This window comes from Anolis sagrei, chromosome 2 (assembly GCF_037176765.1).
Source record: "Anolis sagrei isolate rAnoSag1 chromosome 2, rAnoSag1.mat, whole genome shotgun sequence".
Taxonomy (NCBI): Eukaryota; Metazoa; Chordata; class Lepidosauria; order Squamata; family Dactyloidae; genus Anolis; species Anolis sagrei.
In genome coordinates, this window is record NC_090022.1 from 16029663 (window position 1) to 16049182 (window position 19520).

General features: G+C 45.9%; 1 protein-coding gene across 1 annotated transcript; it reads right to left on the minus strand.

Moving 5' to 3' along the window:
- Window positions 1-8244: 8244 nt before the first annotated feature.
- LOC132765715 (E3 ubiquitin-protein ligase TRIM7-like) lies at window positions 8245-18785 on the minus strand. The gene is made up of 7 exons (XM_067465513.1): window positions 18356-18785; window positions 16512-16607; window positions 14516-14746; window positions 13726-13748; window positions 13052-13170; window positions 10903-10935; window positions 8245-9440 (listed from the first exon to the last, which is right to left on the minus strand). Exons 1-7 carry the CDS (start codon window positions 18746-18748, stop codon window positions 8941-8943), a joined length of 1395 nt encoding a protein of 464 aa, XP_067321614.1. The 5' UTR covers window positions 18749-18785; the 3' UTR covers window positions 8245-8940.
- Window positions 18786-19520: the final 735 nt, after the last annotated feature.

Sequence of the window (19520 nt, forward strand, 5' to 3'; positions counted from 1 at the left end):
ATATGCCAACTCCCATATGGTCATCTTGGGCTTGTGTGCCAAGTGTGGTCCAGATCCATTGTCAGCCGGGCTGAGTGTTCTCAGGATGCAGGTGAACTACAACTCCCAAAATCAAGGCCAATTCCCCCAAACCCGCACAGTATGTTCAGTTGGTCATGGGGCTTCTGTGCGCCAAGTTTGGTCCCGGTCCATTGCTGCTGGGAACCACAATTTCTCTGGATGCAGGTAAAGTACAGCTCCCCGATTCCAAGGGCAATGACCCCCAAACTCCGCCTGTATTCAGAGTTGGGCATGTTGGGTCTGTGTGCCAAGTTTGGTCCAGAACTGTTATTGAGGGGGTTCAGAATGCTCTATATGCAGGATGATCTACAACTCCCACACAGGTTGGTCAGTCCCCCACAAACACCTCCAGTATGTTCTGTGGGTCACCAGGGTTCTGTGTGCCATGTTTGGTTCAGACCCAACATTGGTGGGATTCAGAGTACTCTAGGTGCAGGGTGAACTACAATTCCCATGCAGGTGGGTCAGTTCCCCAAACCCCTCCAATATGTTCTGTTGGCCATGGGGGTTTTGTGTCCCAAGTTTGGTCTAGGCCTGTCATTCATTGGCTGTGGGGGTCACAGCGGTCTGTGGAAGTGAGTGAAGGTGCTGCAAATCCTATTGTCTGTGGCCCATCCTCCCCTAACCTTCACCAGGACATAAAGTGCGTCATATGGAGTCTATGTGCCAAATTTGGTCCTGGTGCATCATTTGTGGGGGTTGTAGTGGTTTCTGGAAGTGAGTGAATATACTGCAAATCCCATCGTTCCTGGTGCATCCATCCCCAACCTCACCATGACAAAAATTGCATCATGGAGAGTCTGTGTGGCAAGTTTGGTCCAGGTCTGTCATGTGTGGTGGTCGCAGTGGTCTGTGGGAGCCAAATTGGGTGAAAGTACTGGAAATCCATTTTCCATGGCCCATCCTCCTCCAAACTTCACCAAGATGCATACTGGGTCATGGAGGGGTCGCGGTCTTTGTACCAAGTGTGGTCATGATCCATCATTCGTGGAGGTTAGAGTGGTCTCTAGAAGTCAGTGAAGGCACTGCAAATCCCATCTTCCATGGCCTGTCCTCCTCCAAACTTCACCAGAACATATAGTGGGTCATTTGGGGGGGGGGGGGCTCCTGTGTGCCAAGTTTGGTCCTGATCCATCATTAAAGGAGGTTGGAGTGGTCTGGAAGTGAGTGATAGTACTGCACATCCCATTGAAGCCAACTCAGACTTTAGGGGGGTCAACTCCAAGGAGAGATGACCCTTAGTTCCCACCAAAGAGGGAACGCTACCTTGGCAAGCCTTCAGGGAAGCCTGATTCCAGCAATTTTATTGATATTAATAATTGAAATGAGACTCCTGCCAAGGCGAAGAAGTGGCACCGAGGTTTATTAGCGATTCAGCTGCAATCGGATGCATTGTAGGAATAGTTCCACTACAAGCATGCCGCTAAAGAATTTACAAGCATATTTATAGAGAAAACACAGCAAAACCTTTTGAATTTCCCACCCGCCCCTCACCGCCCGGCTTCGCGCTGATTGGTTGAGAGGCCGAACAACTGGGAGGAGGCTTGGCAGCCCACCTTGCTCTGGGCCAATCAGCAAGTTCCTCCGCCTCTGGAGGGCCAATCGGTGCGCTTCTCTCACTTCCGAGGATGGACGAATCAGAAGAGAGAAGGCCCCATCTTTGCCCCACATCCCAAGTATATTTAATTAGAGGATTAATTTTCATGAAGAAGCCTGAAGTCCAGTGGTTTAAAAGGTCTTTGAGGAAGGTTCATGAGGGAGATAGTATGTACTGAAGTCCAAGACATGCAGGCAGAGAGTCCATGGTACATTGTGCATTGTGGGGTGGTACATCTCCACCCCACAATGCAGGTCTGTGGCTGGAGTTCCATATTTCCCCAGGCTCTGATGTTTTCAGGGATCAAGGGTACACCTACATTGTAGAATTAATGCAGTTCGATTCCACTTTAACTACCATGGCTCAACGGTACAAATCATGGTAGCTGCAGTTGTATTTTGCATTTTCGCTGAAGTGTGCCACTGCCTTACCAAACCACAAATCCAAAATTCCATAGCATTGAGTCCTGGTAGTTAAAGTAATGTTAAAGTGTGTTAATTCTTCAGTGTAGATTAGATATGGGCAAGCTAAGGCCAGGGGGCCAGATGCAGCCCCCCCCCCCCCGGTGCTTGCCCCAGGCTGTCCTCGTTTTCCCTGTCCTCTTGACAAAAGGACACGGCAGCCACATCCTTATGCCAAAAAAGATGGGGGAGGAAAACACGCAGCAGATGACATAAGGATGGTGCGAGCGGCCCCGTCTTTATTAAAGGAGGAGAGCTCGAGGAAGGCATGCAGTGGCTGAGAGCCCTTTGGAGCGCTCTCAACCACGGCCTGTCTTGCCCTCCTCCCGGCATAATGCCAAGAGGAAAGCCCAAGGATCGTGGGAGGGGGAGGGAGATTGTGGGGGGGGGGAAGGATCGGGGAAGGCTGGCAGATGAAACCCCAGCTGTGCTGCAACTGATTCACGCTTTGGTCCTTGGGAAACTACAACTCTCACAAAGGGCAGAAGTCCCAAGATCCAGCCATTTCCCAAAAGCCTCGTAGGGTCCTTGTTGTCGTCAGTGCCTTGGCAATGTGACCAAGACTTAACCCTTGTTGTGTAGTCTGGTGCCCTTGCCCTTTGCAGAACTATAAGTCACTATCCCTTATTTGGGGGGGGGGGTGCTCGACATCACCATCATCAGTGGCAAGTTTGGTCCAGAGCCACCATTGGGTTCACAATGCTCTCTGGATGTAGATGAAGTACAACACCTATAAATCAAGATCAGTTCCCTTCAAACCTGGTCAGAAGGGTTGTGCGTGCCACATGTGGTCCAGGTCCATTATTGCAGTCCCCCAAACCCCTGTTGAGTCAGTCCCCCAAACCCCTCCAGTCTGTTCAGTTGCTGATCAAATTCCTCTGTGTTTGCTGTGTGCCATAGGAAAGGGTCAAGGGAGAGGCAGTGGGCGTGGTCATGGAAATTCCACACAAGGAACCCTGGGATGCCTGCCTGTGGTGGAGGAAACATGTCTAAACTAGGATAAAATTGTATTGTCGAAGGCTTTCATGGCCGGAATCCATGGGTTGTTGTAGGTTTTTCCGGGCTATATGGCCATGTTCTGGAGGCAATTTTTCTCCTGACGTTTCGCCTGCATCTATGGCAAGCATCCTCAGAGGTAGTGAGGTCTGTTGGAACTGGAAAAAATGGGTTTATATATCTGTGGAACGACCAGGGTGAGACAAAGGACTTTTGTTTGCCGGGGCTAGCTGTGAATGTTTCAGCTGATCAGCAAAACAACAGAGGGGAAACAAACAGGCACATGGAATCACTCTCAACAAAAGATTCCCCCCAGGCGCTTCCAAGCCATTGAATGCCAATCAAGGTGATCATTCAGGGATTCAGGGATTTGCAGTACCTTCACTAACTTCTAGAGACCACTCTAACCTCCACGAATGATGGATCATGACCACACTTGGTACAAAGACCGCGCCCCCTCCATGACCCAGTATGCATCTTGGTGAAGTTTCGAGGAGGATGGGCCATGGAAGATGGGATTTCCAGTACCTTCACCCAATTTGGCTCCCACAGATCACTGCGACCACCACACATGACAGACCGGAACCAAACTTGGCGCAGAGAAGCCCCATGACCAACTGAACATACTGTGCGGGTTTGGGGGAATTAACCTTGATTTTGGGAGTTGTAGTTCACCTGCATCCCGAGAGCACTCAGCCCAGTTGACAATGGATCTGGACCACACTTGGCACACAAGCCCAACATGACCAGCTACAAATACTCTTAGGATTTGGGGGTGACTGCCCTTGGCATATGGGAGCTGTAGTTCACCTGTATCCAGAGAGCTCTGAACCCAGCCGATGACAGAGCTGAACTAAACTTGGCACACACACCCAGCATGTCCAACTGGTTTAGGGAGGATTGACCCACAATTCTGGGAATTGCAGTTCCCCCACATCATAAAAAACAAAACCACATTCTGGCTTTTCCAAAAGAAATAGGGTTACTAATTAACTACACAATATTACCTAACACCCCAAAACAAACAATGCCAATTTCATATAATTCGGGCACCTGAATAAAACCATTTCTGATCCGCCTTCATCCATGCATGTTTTTAGTGGATCAATTAGAGTTCAGGCACGGCGGGAGATCTGAGATTTCAGACAAGAAGGACCATTGTATTGATCTTCCACAGATGAAACAAGTGATACTCCTTGATATCGAGCTCTTTTGGAGGGGTTTTCCTAGAGGAGTCCCCCGAGGACCGCACAAAAGGGTCCTTGTACCATGGTGAGGCCAGCGAAGCCAATCTTAAAATATTATTGCTCCAAGACAAGCAAATTGGAAGTGGCAGGGTGGGATAAAGATAAAGACAAAGACTTCTTGACCTTACCAGAGTGGAATGCAGTCTCCAGCAAAGAGGTAAAGTCCCTAATTGCTTCCCTGAAACCCAAGAAAGCACCCGGAGAAGACATGCTCCCTCCAGAACTTTTCAAGGAAAATGTTGAGTGGTGGAGCCCCTTTCTTGCTAACCTCTTTACCACCATAAATAGTTCAGGACAAATGCCACATGGATGGAAAACAAGCATAATATTTCCAATCTACAAGAAAGGTGGTAGAAATGACCCAAAAAACTACCGCCCAATCAGTTTACTTAACATCACCTCAAAGCTATATGCTCAACACCTGCTACACAAACTGACAGACTGGTTACAAGAAAAACAATTTATACATGAAGAACAAGCCGGTTTCCGGAATGGATATAGTACCATAGACCAATGTTTCATACTAAACCATATAATAAGGAAATACACCAAGCAAAACAACAATCATGTCTTTGCCGCTTTTATTGACCTCTCTGCTGCCTTTGACTCCATTAACAGAAATAGATTATGGAGAAAGTTACAAAACTCCGACATGGATTGCAGATTGATGAGACTGATTCAGGAATTATACACCAACACAGAAATGAGGGTCAGAATTGGTAAAAACGGTTCACTGACAGAAGCCTTCGCTACAACAAGTGGAGTAAAACAGGGGTGTGTATTGGCTCCCACTCTTTTTAACATCTATGTGAATGATTTAGTGACATGTTTATCCAAAATTGACTCCCCTTCACCAGCAATCAGGAATAGAAAGATTTCCATCCTGATGTATGCAGATGATTTAGTGCTCTTATCCCTTTCTCGGTTGGGTCTCAAAAACCTCTTGAAGGCTTTCAGTAAATATTGCCAAGAAGAATACCTATCAATAAACTACTCTAAGACCAAAGTGATGGTTTTTGGAAGACACTGTCCTAGGTACAAATGGATGTTAGACCAACATGCCATAGAACAAACCCAATTATTTAAATACTTGGGAATTGTTTTCAGTGAAACTCTTTCCTGGAAACATCACAGCGAAGCAGTGAAGCTGAAAGCTCAGAAAACAATAGGTGCCCTAATGAAATTCTTCTATACACAGGGTGGCCAGCTGATAGAACCTGCCCTTAAAATTTTCAGTAGTCAAGTACTAGCACAGGCGCTTTATGGTGCAGAAATCTGGGGTTCAGATACCAGCCTTTGCAAAACCCTGGAAATTCTGCAGAACAAGTTCCTACGAAAGCTTTATTATCTTCCAGCGGGAACCCCTGCAGCGCTTCTGTGCACCGAATCTGGATTGCCATCAGTAAAATCAAGAATAGATTGTGCCCAATTAAGATACTTCAAACGAATTGCTACCCTTCAGGGCGACCGGTTTCCTGTGTTGTGCTACGAGGAAATGAGTGGCCATGGACAATGGAGATCCGGCCTGGAGGACCTCTTACTCAACTACAATCTTCCTGAATTGAATTCTGCCCTGGACATGACTAAGAGACAACTAAGAGACTGGCTATTTTGGATTGACTCAAGAAGGACCCTGCAATCAATCAGGAACTCAAAGTTTTCCCCTTGGTTTCCCTTTTTGAAAACTGAACATTTCAGAGCCAGATACCTGATTAAGCTCAAGCCTCCTTCCTTGAGAACCGCCTTCACCGAGCTGCGATTTCAAGTGATGCCAACCGCAGTGTTAGATGGTCGCTACCAAAATGTTCCCTGGGAAAACAGACTATGTATTTGTAGTCAATGTCAGGTAGAAGACATTGTGCATTATCTGTTAGTCTGTCCATTGTATAGTGACCCAAGGGAAAGACACCTGAAACCCTTGTTGACACAAGATGAAGGGAACTCTATTGCAGAAACCGTGCGGTTTCTACTGGGCGATACAAATGACTATGTAACCTACAAAGTAGCCCTTTTTGCTCGCTCTGCAAAAAAGATCAGAAAGACAGAGTTAGATAAAATCGCTATCAACTGCCAAGGAGATTCTAAGGGTTAACTAGACCCTCTCCTAAAATGTATTTTAGCTATTATTAACTTCCATTGATTTTGTTGTGGGAGCAAATTATGGTTCTGTTTAGTATCTTTGGTGCCTGTATTCTGAGGGTACTATTGTGTGTGTGTGGTACTTTTTGTCATGGCCTTGGGCCCGTACAATAAACTATTTTGAATATATATAAATAATAATGCCTCATCCAAGTGGAAGAGGTTTCCAGCAACCGAAGTTTATTTGTGATTCAGCTGTAATCAGATGCATTGCAGGAATCATTCCGCTGCAAGCATGCCGGGGTACAGTGATGCAGGCATATTTATACAATTTTTGAAAACCCAGAGTTCAGCCCTTCTGCCCCGGCTCCTCTGATGTTCCCTGCTGTGATTGGGTGATGGGCGGACACCTGGGAAGCAGCCCTCCCGCCCCTGGCGCCTCTGTACCAATCAGGAAGCTCCAGTGGTCTGTAGGATCCAATGGGGAGACCTCTGTCACATGGTGGCGACAGCCAATCAGGAGAAATGGGGGCGGGATGAGGGCGCACAAAGGAATCTGGGAAAGGAATCTGCAGACAAAGGAATGCCATGTGCTCAGCGAAACAAAGGAAAAATGTCTCCAGCTGATGCAGCTCTGGGGGGGGGGGGATATGAATGACTATTTCGGCATCGGACCTCAGGGGGGATCAACGATGCCTTATGCAAATACAATCTTTTTATTCCGAGCGTCCATAAGTCCCCTTATCCCATCAGACATGCTCAGAGAATGGGCAGGGTCCATTATGGCTATGGTTCCATGCAGGGTGAATTAATCAAGGGTGAGTCTTGGGAGATGTAGAGACTCTCCCTCAGGCAGTTCCTGGTCACAGTATTTTGTGGGGCAAGGGTCGAGAGGGCAAGGGTACAAGGGGAATCCATAAGGGTTACATATATGGCATTTTCTTATACATAGTTCATAAGGGGAACCCGATCCCACCCCATAGAGTTTATTACAATATTTGATCTTTATTATGGCACAAACTGGAGGCTTCATAAACTTTGAAAAGGATCCGCGGAAACGGAGGCTGTCAGTATCTCAAGTCAGGCACCAATAGAGAGTTCGTGGTCATGGATATGATAAATAGTCCAGTGCATAAGTCAGAGAGTCACAAAAAAAGGAAACAGGAACCCAGTTGTGAGTGCTGGGTCAGGCAGCAACAGAATCCATTGTCTGGCCCTTGGCGAACTAGATCTCTCACAAAAGGGCAGAAGCCCCAAGATCCAGCCATTTCCCAAAAAAGCCTCGTGGGGTCCTTGTTGTTGTTAGTGCCTTGGCAATGTGGCCAAGACTTAACCCTTGTTGTGTAGTCTGGTGCCCTTGCCCTTTGCAGAACTATAAATCCTTATCCCTTAATTATGAGGGGAGGGTTGGTGCCTGACATCATCCTGACCTTTGGAAAAAGAGTGAAAACGTGGCTCTGGGATCAAGCCTTCAGAAAGGAACCATAGCGCATTTAGATTAACTGGAATTATGTGCAATGACTATGGGAATGACATGTATTATGATTGCGGATTGTGTGGTTTTATACTGAGAGTAATGTTTTATAATGCATTTAATTTTGATTTTAATCTATTTAATTTTGATTTTTGATATTCCCCATATATTTTAACTGTATATTGGTGTGAAGGCACTGAATTATTGCCTGTGCTTAAGCCGCCTTGAGTCTCCTCTGGGGTAGAGAAAGGCAGGATATAAATATAGGAAATAAATAAAAATAAAGAAATACTCAAACATTACCAAAACAAGTATTTTATTATATACGGAGTAAATACACCAGCTGTCCAAGCTGCGTTCAGAAAACAAAGAGGCACAAGGGGTCCTATTGATACATATGTTGGATAACAGAGTGCAGAACAGTATTTCAGAGGAAAATCAATCCGTGCTTTATCATTTATAGCAAAGCCTTTGATGATGCAGATCATGAAAAACGATGGATTGTTTATAAAGAAATGGGAGCACCACAACATTTGAGTTCCCTAATGTGTAACTTCTACGCAGGACAAGGGCCACTAAGAGGACAGAAGAAGGAAACACATGGCTTCAAGTTGGCCAGGAGATGAGACAAGGCTTAGCACCCGTTTTGTTTAACTTATCAGCCAAATCCTGCCTACATCCCTGGGAAACACCAGGAAATGCAAGAGCAAATAGATTTACAACTGAATTCCAATAAATGGGATTCTTGACAAAAAACAGATTTGGATCTTTTCTTCCCTCTTTGTTGTTCTTGTTGTGGCTTGCTTTCCAAATGGGGGGAGGAAGTCCCCGGCTGATCCCTGAGCGGAGCACTGCCATGAGGAGTGGCTTCATCATTCACACTCCAGCCTCCCAGTCAGGTTTTGACACAGATGTAAAGAGAGAGCAGAGAGGCTTCAGAAAGAGAGCAAAAACAACCCACAACCCCACATCTCTAGAGATAAAGCTTGGCTGGTGGGAATCTTTGGACGTTGCTCATCTCCATCCTTAGGGAGAGAGCTCCAGTTGGGTTTTTTCATTCACATAAAAGAAGGGAAGGAGGGTCTCTCCTGAGAAAGAGGCTGGAGGGTATTCCAAGATCAGGGCTGCTGAGTCTGCATCGTAAAAGGCCACCCGACCCCCTTCATAGTTCAGAGTCACTCGGACCCTCTTGGGCTCCTCTCTCAGAGTCAAAGATAGGGGCATACCTATACCTCCTGACTTTCCCACTCGCCAGATCCCAGTGTCATGGGAACAGGGAATTGCGCCCCTTCTCTGCACAGACTTTCTGGCAACTCCCACAAGCCATTCTTCCCCATTCTTCACAATGACTTCCCAAAAATGCCTGCCCCCAGTAAATCCCTCCTGGCCCAGCACAAAAAGATAAACATCGAATCTCTCAGGATTGTGAGGAAGATCTTGCTGTTTCTCTCCACGTGTCACATGCCTGCGATCTTCAGAGAGGATGAGCTGAGGATGGGCTGTGTCTGGATCCAGAGTCACGTGTGCTGTTGGTGTAGAAGCAGATCGGGGTGAAGTGAGAAAGAAAGAAAGAAAGAAAGAAAGAAAGAAAGAAAGAGAGGGAGGGAGGGAGGGAGGGAGGGAGGGAGGGAGGGAGGGAGGGAGGAAGGAAGGAAGGAAGGAAGGAAGGAAGGAAGGAAGGAAGGAAGGAAGGAAGGAAGGAAGGAAGGAAAGAAGGAAGGAAGGAAGGATAAGCTTCCATCTCTGATTCTTTAAAAATGACAGGGGAATATTCTCTTGCCCTCTCAAATCTAGATTGGTTCTACATTATGTTACTCTTCTTCCTACGGCCAACCTTTGAGCATGGAGTGATGGGACTATGACTCTAGGGACCCGGGTTCAAATCCCCCTCCATCATGGAAACCCACAGGGTAACCTTGTGCCAATCCCACACTCTCCGCCCCAGGAAACCCTATGACAGGATCGTCTCGGTTTACCAGAAGTCGGAAAGAATTTAAGGGCAGACTAATCACCTGGCTTTATGCCAATATTAAATTCCCACATATCTCACATTGGGGAAGGAGACTCATTCTTTATCTAGGGGTGCATAATGTGCACCACTAAAATAAGCTTGAAGTAAAGAGCCATAAAAAAGTCAGTGTTCGGGTTATTTTGACACTAGGTTCTTGTGGGTTTTTTCGGGCTATAGAGCCATGTTCTAGAGGCATTTCTCCTGACGTTTCACCTGCATCTATGGCAAGCATCCTCAGAGGTATGAGGTCTGTTGGAATTAGGACAATGGGTTTATATATCTGTGGAATGGCTGGGGTGGGGCAAGGAGCTCTTCCCTGCTGCAGTTAGGTGTGAATGTTTCAGCTGATCACTTTCATTAGCATTTGAAGGCCTGCCTGAGCCTGGGAAAATCTCTTGCTGGGAGGTGTTAATCTGTGCCTGGTTGTTTCCTCTCTGTTGTTTTGCTGTTGTAATTTTAGAGTTTTTTAATACTGGTGGCCAGATTTTGTTCATTTTCATGGTCTCTTCCTTTCTGTTGAAATTGTCCACATGCTTGTGGATTGCAATGGCTTCTCTGTGTAGTCTGACGTGGTGGTTGTTGGAGTGGTCCAGCATTTCTGTGTTCTCAAATAATATGCTGTGTCCAGGCTGGTTCATCAGGTGCTCTGCTATGGCTGACTTCTTTGGTTGAAGTAACAACCCATTGTCCTAATTCCAACAGACCTCACTACCTCTGAGGATGCTTGCCATAGATGCAGGTGAAACGTCAGGAGAAATGCCTCTAGAACATGGCTCTATAGCCCGAAAAAACCCACAAGAACCTAGTGATTCCAGCCATGAAAGCCTTCGACAATATTTTGACACTCTTTGGGGAATTGTATACAGAATCCAGACACATGCCATTTGTTCAGAGCTTTAAAAATCTACTCAGACAGGTTAACTACTCTCTCGGCCTCAATGCAACCTTCTGTGAAAAAATCTGTTTGTTTGTTTTACCTTTTTCCTGCTGAAGGCCAGATTCCAGAGAGGCTGGAGGGAGAAAAAAGAGAGTGAGGCTTCGCACAACATGGTGACTCTCAGAAACCCAGGAATAACCAACAGAGGAAGGCTGAGATCCTGCACCCAAGAGATGTAGTGTGACTTTACTTGTAGAGAGTTACATCTCATTGATCAAAACATTATCTCTGGGAGTCTCCAAGTCCTCCAGAGTGACTCAATTGTAATGTCATGCTGGGGGAATAGAGATCCCTACAGAGAAAACCTCTCAAAGAATCTCCAAGTGCAACTTCTTTCAGATGGTCAACTTCTCACTGGGCAACCTAGGTCGCTTCTACACTGCCATATAACATCCCGATTATCTGCTTTGAATTGGATTATATGGCAGTGTATACTCATATATTCCAGTTCAAAGCAGATAATTATTTTGGGCCTTAAGATCAGCCAGGGAGGCCCTCCTATCGATCCCACTTCCCTCACAAGTGAAGTTGGTGGGGACGAGGGAGAGGCCTTCTCGGTAGTGGCCCCCAACTCTTGCCTATTTCCTTGGTCCTCTCCAAGGAAATAGGCAAACACCCAGTCTTTTACTTTTCAGGAAGGAGTTAAAAACCTGGCTATTCCAGCAGGCTTTTGATAATGCTGACGAGCATTAACCACCTTAGCGGACAGGACTTCAATGGCTGAACTATAACCCGTAATGCTGGATATCCTGATCATAGGAATTGGCTTGTTTTCAACGGCGCATATATTTCTACTGTATTTAGAGGGAAAGTTTTTAAATTTGTTTTACTACTATTTATACTATTTTTTGTTGCATTAAATTATATGTGATGAGTGTCAGTGCTATATTATTTATGGTATTTGTTTATTGTTGAAAGCACTGTGTCCCTTTGGGAAGAGGTGTGGGATACAAACTAACCTCATTATTATTATTATTATTATTATTATTATTATTATTATTATTATCTCTTTTGATAATATGGCTTTTACATGGTAGTGTAGAAGGGGCCCTAGACATTTCTTGGTATTCTCTCAGTTTTTTTAAACCACAGTTCCCCCTTTGCCTGGAGATGCCACATCCTTCACTCCTGCGAATGTGGAGGGCTGCCTGTCCAATGTTCATATTCCCCTTTGAATCAAGACCACGTAATACTACAGCTTGCTGATAAAGTAATGGGTGCCCCACAACATACGGTTTTCCTAATGTGCAACTTGTACTCAACCAGTTCTCACAATTGCAGGTTGCATGAACCAGAGTAAGGCTGATCGGGGTCCTCTCCATTTTCATTTAGTTTTGCTTCACAACTGAAATGTGATTCCACACTTGAAATAAAATGGAAAAGAAAAGAAATGGCACTGTTCCATGATCCAGGCGGACTCCAAAATGGGCCTAGACAGAGAAGGATAGTCCATTTTATGGGCAGGGGGAGGTTGGGGAAGTTGAAGGAGGAAAACCGTTTCCCCCGTTATTTCCCCCCTCCCCCTTCACCATATCATAAGCAATGGTTGTTTTGGCGATGGCGACATGGGTGGGGGGAAATGGTTTAACTCCTTCAACCCTCAAGCTGCAATGAGTCCTCTTCGGGGAGATAAAGAAGGATAATAATAATAATAATAATAATAATAATAATAATAATGGGTGTCATGCCAAAAGATCTCAGCCGGCATTTGGAAACAATAAACATTGACAAAATCATAACCTGTCAACTGCAAAAAGCCACCTTACTTGGATCTGTGCACATCATTCAAAAATACATCACACAGTCCTAGATTGCTTGGGAAGTGTTCAACTTGTGATTTTGTGATACGAAATCCAGCATACAGATCTCGTTTGCTGTGACATACTGTCTTTTTGTGCCAGTAAAATAATAATAATAATAATAATAATAATAATAATAATAATAATAATAATAATAATAACAACAACAGCAGCAGCAGCAGCAGCAACAATAATAATCTTCCCTTGCCTGGATAATGAAACAGTACCAAATAAATCAATACAGAAAATAATACAATTTTGTTTCACATTTGAAATTGTTTCGCTTGGCATTCTAATAGTGGCTCTAACTTTCTGAATGCTTTGGATCTTTTTCCCCCTTTCAGACCAATGTCACATCTCATGAAGATCCTTGCAGACATTCTCCCTTACCTCTAAATTGCTTCATGACACCCTGCAGAAAGGGAGTGAAATCACGGAAGTCCCAGATCTTCCACTTCAGGGCAGGAGGAAAGGCTGCAGAAGTCTCAAATGTCTCCTTGTTCTTATACCTGGAGGAGAAAGAACACTATCCGAGGATGCACAAAGAGAACGAATGCAGTTTGACACCACTTCAACTCTCCCATGGCTCAGTGCTATGTAATCATTTACGGGGTCTTCTTTGCCAAAGTGTGCTGGTGCCTAGTTTCCAAGCATTGAGCCATGGCAGTTCAAGACAATTTTTTAAACTGTGAACTTGACATTCTGTTGGTACTGCATTTGAATCCTTGTGTCATGTATTTTAGTATATGTTGTTTTCTGATGGTGTTCCCATTTTATGGTATGTATTCATAGTGATGTGCTTTGGCTGGATTGTGTCCTGCCTCAAGTCCTGAGGGGAGGTGTACAACAAATTTAAGTTGTTGCTGTTGCTGTTGTTGTTGTCAAATTGCTTTAATGCAGCACAGAATTACAGAATTGAAGGGATCTTGTTGTCCATCCAGTCCAATTCTGTCTGTGGCCACCAGCGAAACATAGACTCCTGCAATGCGCTGCTGCTTTTGAGAATTGTGTATTTCGTGTTGAAATCTGAGCTTTAGTGAGAGGAGGAGAGGAAACGAACTTACCCCTCTAAGGTGCTTCTGATATCCTGTAAATGAAGGGAAGAAAGAACATTTTGAGGCATTTGGAAAAGTTAAACATCCTGCCTATAGTTCTGAACTTTCCCATTGGACTATCACCGATTTGGACCCCTGAAAGAAGCCCTTCATGTCTGATGTAGAGGTGTAGACAGTGGTGAAGACCGTGGTTCGTTCATTTTTAATAAGGGAATGCAAAAGCCTATTGATAGATGGACAAACGGTTTTGAAACACAGGGAGATGATGTCAAAAATGATGTATTCGTCTTTTCTGAAAGTTGATTAAAATAAATTCTGCAGCCAGACTGTACAATTTTTGAGATGTTTTGTGTGATCAATTGATCTGATGTGTTGTCGGCTTTTGTGGCTGGAATCACTGGGTTGCTGTATGTTTTTCGAGCTGTATGGCCATGTTCCAGAAGCATTCTCTCCTGATGTTTTGCCTGCATCTATTGCAGGCACCCTCAGAGGTTGTGAGAACATGGCCATACAGCTTGAAAAACTTACACCAGACCGATCGTATCTCTTAGAGGTGGAACCCAAGCTAGTGTTGTTGTTGTTTATTCGTTCAGTCGCTTCCGACTCTTAGTGACCCCATGGACCACTCCACGCTAGAGCTCCCTGTCGGCTGTGGTTAGTGTTAAATTCATTTATGTTTCTTCTTTGCCTTGTAAACACAGCACAAAGGTAATGTCACACAATAGTTTGTGCACACAGAACCATGAGAAAACTGAAGTGTCGCTGTCTCAGCCATCCATGGGGACAATATGGGCCTTACCTGGAGGAGTTGACTTGCCGGCTGCTGATGCTTCTCCTCCATCTCTTGGATGAGTTTCGAGAGAGAGGAGAGCTCCTCTGAGAGTCTGGCCAGATGTTCCTCCTCTTTGGCTGAAATCTCCTTCTCCACCTCTTCCATTTTTGCCAGCAGATTCCTCTCTTGTTCTTCAAGGAACTGGTGCATGAGCCTGAATGCAGCCACAGTCTTCTCCTTCTCTCTTTGGGTTTTCTTCTAGTATAAAGGAAAGGAGAAACAGTTGTGAGAGGCAGAAAGAGGGTCTTTGGAGTGAATTCTCCACATTCCTTTGAAGTGGAGCTTACATCTCTTCACAAAGAAAAAGTCAATATCCAGTGGTGAAAGCGGTTTGTGAAGGCCTGCAAGGGCCTGCCACTGGAATGGGTTTGGGTCAGTATTTTCTGTAGGCTGCCATGTCTCTTACAATGTGAGATATTTTTGAAAAAAGAAATTCAGTTTATTCAGACTCACATTCAAGTCAACATCATCATCATCAACAACAAGAATAGCAACTGTATTCTTATACCCTGCCACCATCTCCCTAACAATCCAGATAAGAACAAAGTTAAATAGAGTATAAAAAAGAATATAAAGCAGCACCATCAAAACAATGCTCGACAAAAACCAAAAATACTTTTTCTAGCCTGTGTGAATATGGGATAGTGCAAAGCGGCGTACCACAGGGCCTGGAAGCTGGATGAAGTGCAGAGACCAGAGAACTATCTGGCGAACTAGGGACTGGGCATATGTCACTAGGGACTACTCATTCTCAAATGCTAGCTGAAACACCCAGGCTTTCAAGGACAGTGTAGGGGCTTGTTTGATCTCCAAAATTGAGGGGGGGGGGGCACCACAAATCATGCTTGTGACATTGGTGGGACTTAGAGGAGGGCTTCCTTGGCAGATATTAGAGTCCACGCCAGTTCATAGGCAGAGATGCAGTTACAAAGATTGGGGGGCACCGAACTGTTTAGGGCTTTATAGATCATAATCTGCACTTTGAATTGGGACCAGAAACACATCAGCAGCCAGTGGAGCTGCTTTAATAGGGGTGTTGTGAGCTCCATATAATTCGCTCTGGTTAGAAGCCTGGCTGCTGACCTTTGCACCAGCTGCAATTTCCGGGCCATCTTCAAAGGCAGCTCCATGTAGAGCGCATTGCAGTAATCCAATCTAGTTGTAACCAAGGCATGGACCACCTTGGCCAAGTTGAGGTACGGTCACAGCTGGCACACGAGCTTTAATTGTGCGAAGGCCCTCTCAGCCACTGCTGATAGCATCAAGTGGCAGCACTGAATCCAGGAGGACCACCAGACTGTGGCCCTGTGACCTTGGGAGGAGTGTAACCTCATTGAGCATAGGTTGCCACCCTATACCCCGATTGGCCTCGTGACTGACCAGATGGCACGAAACTCCAAAACTCTGGATGACTTCACCCAGTGGTTTCATGTAGATGTTAAAAAGCATGGGCTGTCATGACCTTATTTCCTGGTTTGTGTGAAGCCAGGAAATTAGGCCGTGCCTTACATCTGGCCTGTCTATATTAGAAACAAGGGAGAGGGTTGCCATGGAAATGGGACAATGAAGGGAAAGGGCCAACATGAAGGATAGGTGGCGTGGGGGAAATAAACTGGCAGTTGGAATTTTGTTGCATCCCATACTGCATGCTTTTGAATTAAAGCCTTCCAACTTTGTTTGTGAGGCAATTATTTCACCAGAAAGCTACAGATCCAGAACCTTGCAGGACCCCCACAGGTCAAAGGCCAGGGGTCCCCCATCTTCAATAACTGGGTGTGATTCTCCAAGGAGCGGAGCCACCTCAAAGCAATGCCCCCAAGACCCATTCCAGAGAGCCAATCCAGAAGGATACCCTGGTTGATGGGATTAAAAGCCACTGAGATATCCAAGAGAACCAACAAGGACACACTCCCCCTGTCTAGCTCTCTGTGGAGGTCATATACCAAGTAGCAATGCCACTTACAAGCAAATATTTGCTTTCTCGTGCTGTGTCTGCTTTGTAGGCCAGAATTTTCTCTCTCTCCTTCTTCAGAGTCTCCAGATAATTCCAAATCTGATCCTGAAGAGGAAAAGAAAGCTCTTGGTCACTACTTTTCGTCAAGGTTTAGAATGGTTTCAAAGATCATACCATCAACCATACCACATTTATTGAATTTTATGGGTGCTTTGGACAATGTTGGCCTCTATCGGAAGCACACTCTTCTTTTGTTACTACTGCTTCCACAATTATCTTTACTCATAAAAAGTCCCTCCAAATGAAAAAAAAAGGTATCTGAAAATCCCAGGTTTGATTCCTGTACTAATCAATGTTATTTTGGAGATGCACTTGATGGATGCTATCGCAGGAGGCAGGCAAAGTGACATTGCATCCTTATTGTATGATGCCAGGTTCATCCTGGTGCCGGTTTGCCCCCTCCCTCCCTCCCTCCCTGTGATTGTCCCATCCCTAGATATTGTCCGTGAAAATCCACCTATAGCTCACAATCCCGCAACATTCCTGTCTCTTACTTTGAGGCAATGTGTCCCATCCCCTTCTGTGCCAGCATGATGGGAGCAAGATCACATCAAAAGATGGGATTCTCTTCCTCTTCACACTTTCCACTATTCCTCACTAATCCAATACTGTTTGACACACACACACACATAAATTGCTCAAATTGCTCATGGGACTCTGAATGGCTGAATTGGCAGAACTGAGCCAATGAAGAGAAGTGCGATATAAAACTCCTCAATTTGGTATCACTCTGCTGTCAGAGAGAACGCAACTGCACTGGAATAGCTGGTTTGTGCAATCAAACCAAATATTGGGGTGTTGTATGGTTTTCGGGCTGTATGGCTGTGTTCTCGCAGCAGTTTCTCCTGCGTTACCATCAGGAAGATCCTGCTAATGTTCAGGGATCTTTTTGTATCTGTTGCTCAAGTTTCATGGTGCATCTTCACTTTTTTGTCTTGGAGTCGCATTGTGGGCCAGGCCGGGAGGGAGGGGGCCAGGCACACTCTTTGAAGTGGGAGGGTCCAGGAGAGGGTGGGGTGAGGAGGGGTCAGGGCAGGGCCTGGGTCATCCTCAGGTTGTCCTCCCAGCAAAAGGACGGGTCTGCTCGCCCTATCCTTACGCCAGGAGGAAGGCGGGACTGCCCCGATCCCCCCCCCCCGCCCCAATCTCCCTCCCACGAGCCTTGGGCTTTCCTCTTGGCATTATGCCGGGAGGAGGGCAAGACAGGCCGTGGTTGAGAGTGCTCCAAAGGGCTCTCAGCCACTGCATGCCTTCCTCAAGCTCTCCTCCTTTAATAAAGACAGGGCCGCTCGCACCATCCTTATGTCAGCTGCTGCGTGTTTTCCTCCCCCATCTTTTTTGGCATAAGGACATGGCTGCCGTGTACTTTTGTCAAGAGGACAGGGAAAACGAGGACAGCCTGGGGCAAGCACCGGGGGGGGGGGGGGGGCTGCATCTGGCCCCCTGGCCTTAGCTTGCCCATATCTGATCTACACTGAAGAATTAACACACTTTAACATTACTTTAACTGCCAGGACTCAGTGCTATAGAATTTTGGATTTGTGGTTTGGTAAGGCAGTGGCACACTTCGGCGAAAATGCAAAATACAACTGCAGCTACCATGATTTGTACCGTTGAGCCATGCCAGTTAAAGGGGAATCGAACTGCATTAATTCTACAATGTAGGTGCACCCTTGATCCCTGAAAACATCAGAGCCTGAGGAAATATGGAACTCCAGCCACAGACCTGTATTATGGGGTGGAGATGTACCACAACACCTTGTTAGGGGTACCTATTTAACCCCCCACCCTACCTTGTACTCCTTTGATGCTTCATCCAGAGGGATCACCTGGTGGTTTTCGTGCTCCTTCGACCTGTCACACACCAGGCAGATGAGTTCTTCGTGGTCCTTGCAGAAGAGCTTCAGGGGCTCATTGTGCCTTTGGCAGAGTCTCCCCTTTTCTTTCTCCATTTCCGTGGCGATCTCCACCAAGTTTGCCAGCTTCCAATTCCGCTTGATGCCCCTTTTCGGCACTTTCTCCCTGCATTGTGGGCAGGGGACCTCTTCCTCCTCCCTGCCTTGATCCAGGCAGGCTTGGCAGAAATGGTGCCCGCAGGAGAGGCTCACAGGCGCCTTGAAAGACTCCAGGCAGATGGAGCAGGCCAGTTCCCCACAAAGCTTCTTCACAAGGTCTCCAGAGGCCATGACTACCAATGCTCCTCTGCTGCAGAGAACAGACAAAGCTAATCGCCTTATTACTTTCGTTTCTCAGCCTTCCTCTTTCTGGAAAGCAGCTGATGACTCCTCCTCTGTATTAAGGGGTTGTGGCATTAGGAAGGTTGAGAAATATTGCTCTAAGCTATCAACATTTTTATTTATCAAAAGACAGACGTCCTATCTTCTCTCCTGTCTCACACTTGACACGTGAAATAAATACCATCAAAATGGTTTCAGGAAACCATTACAATAAACCATTTCCAGTCCCAGCATCCCAGAGATATCATTCCCGCAGTGAGGTGGGTTTGCCTGTCCTTGAAACTCTTTAAAAAATCTGCTTCAAACTGGCATGAAATAATTAAGGGAAAGGGAAAGGTTTCTCCTGACATTAAGTCCAGTCATGTCCGACTCGGGGGGTTGGTGCTCATCTCCATTTCTAAACTGAAGAGCCGGCGTTGTCCATAGACACCTCTGAGGTCATATGGCCAGCATGACTGCATGGAGCGCCGTTACCTTCCCACAGAAGCGGCACCTATTGATCTACTCACATGTGCATGTTTTCACACTGCTAGATTGGCAGAAGCTGGACCTAACAGCAGGAGCTCACCCTGATCCCTGGATTCGGATCGCTAACCTTTTGGTCAGCAAGCTATTTAACCCACTGCACCAGCGGGAAGGTGGGGGGGGGGGTGAAATAGTTATTTATTTGTTGTGTCAGGGCAACCAGTCAATTATATTACATTATATTATATTACAAACA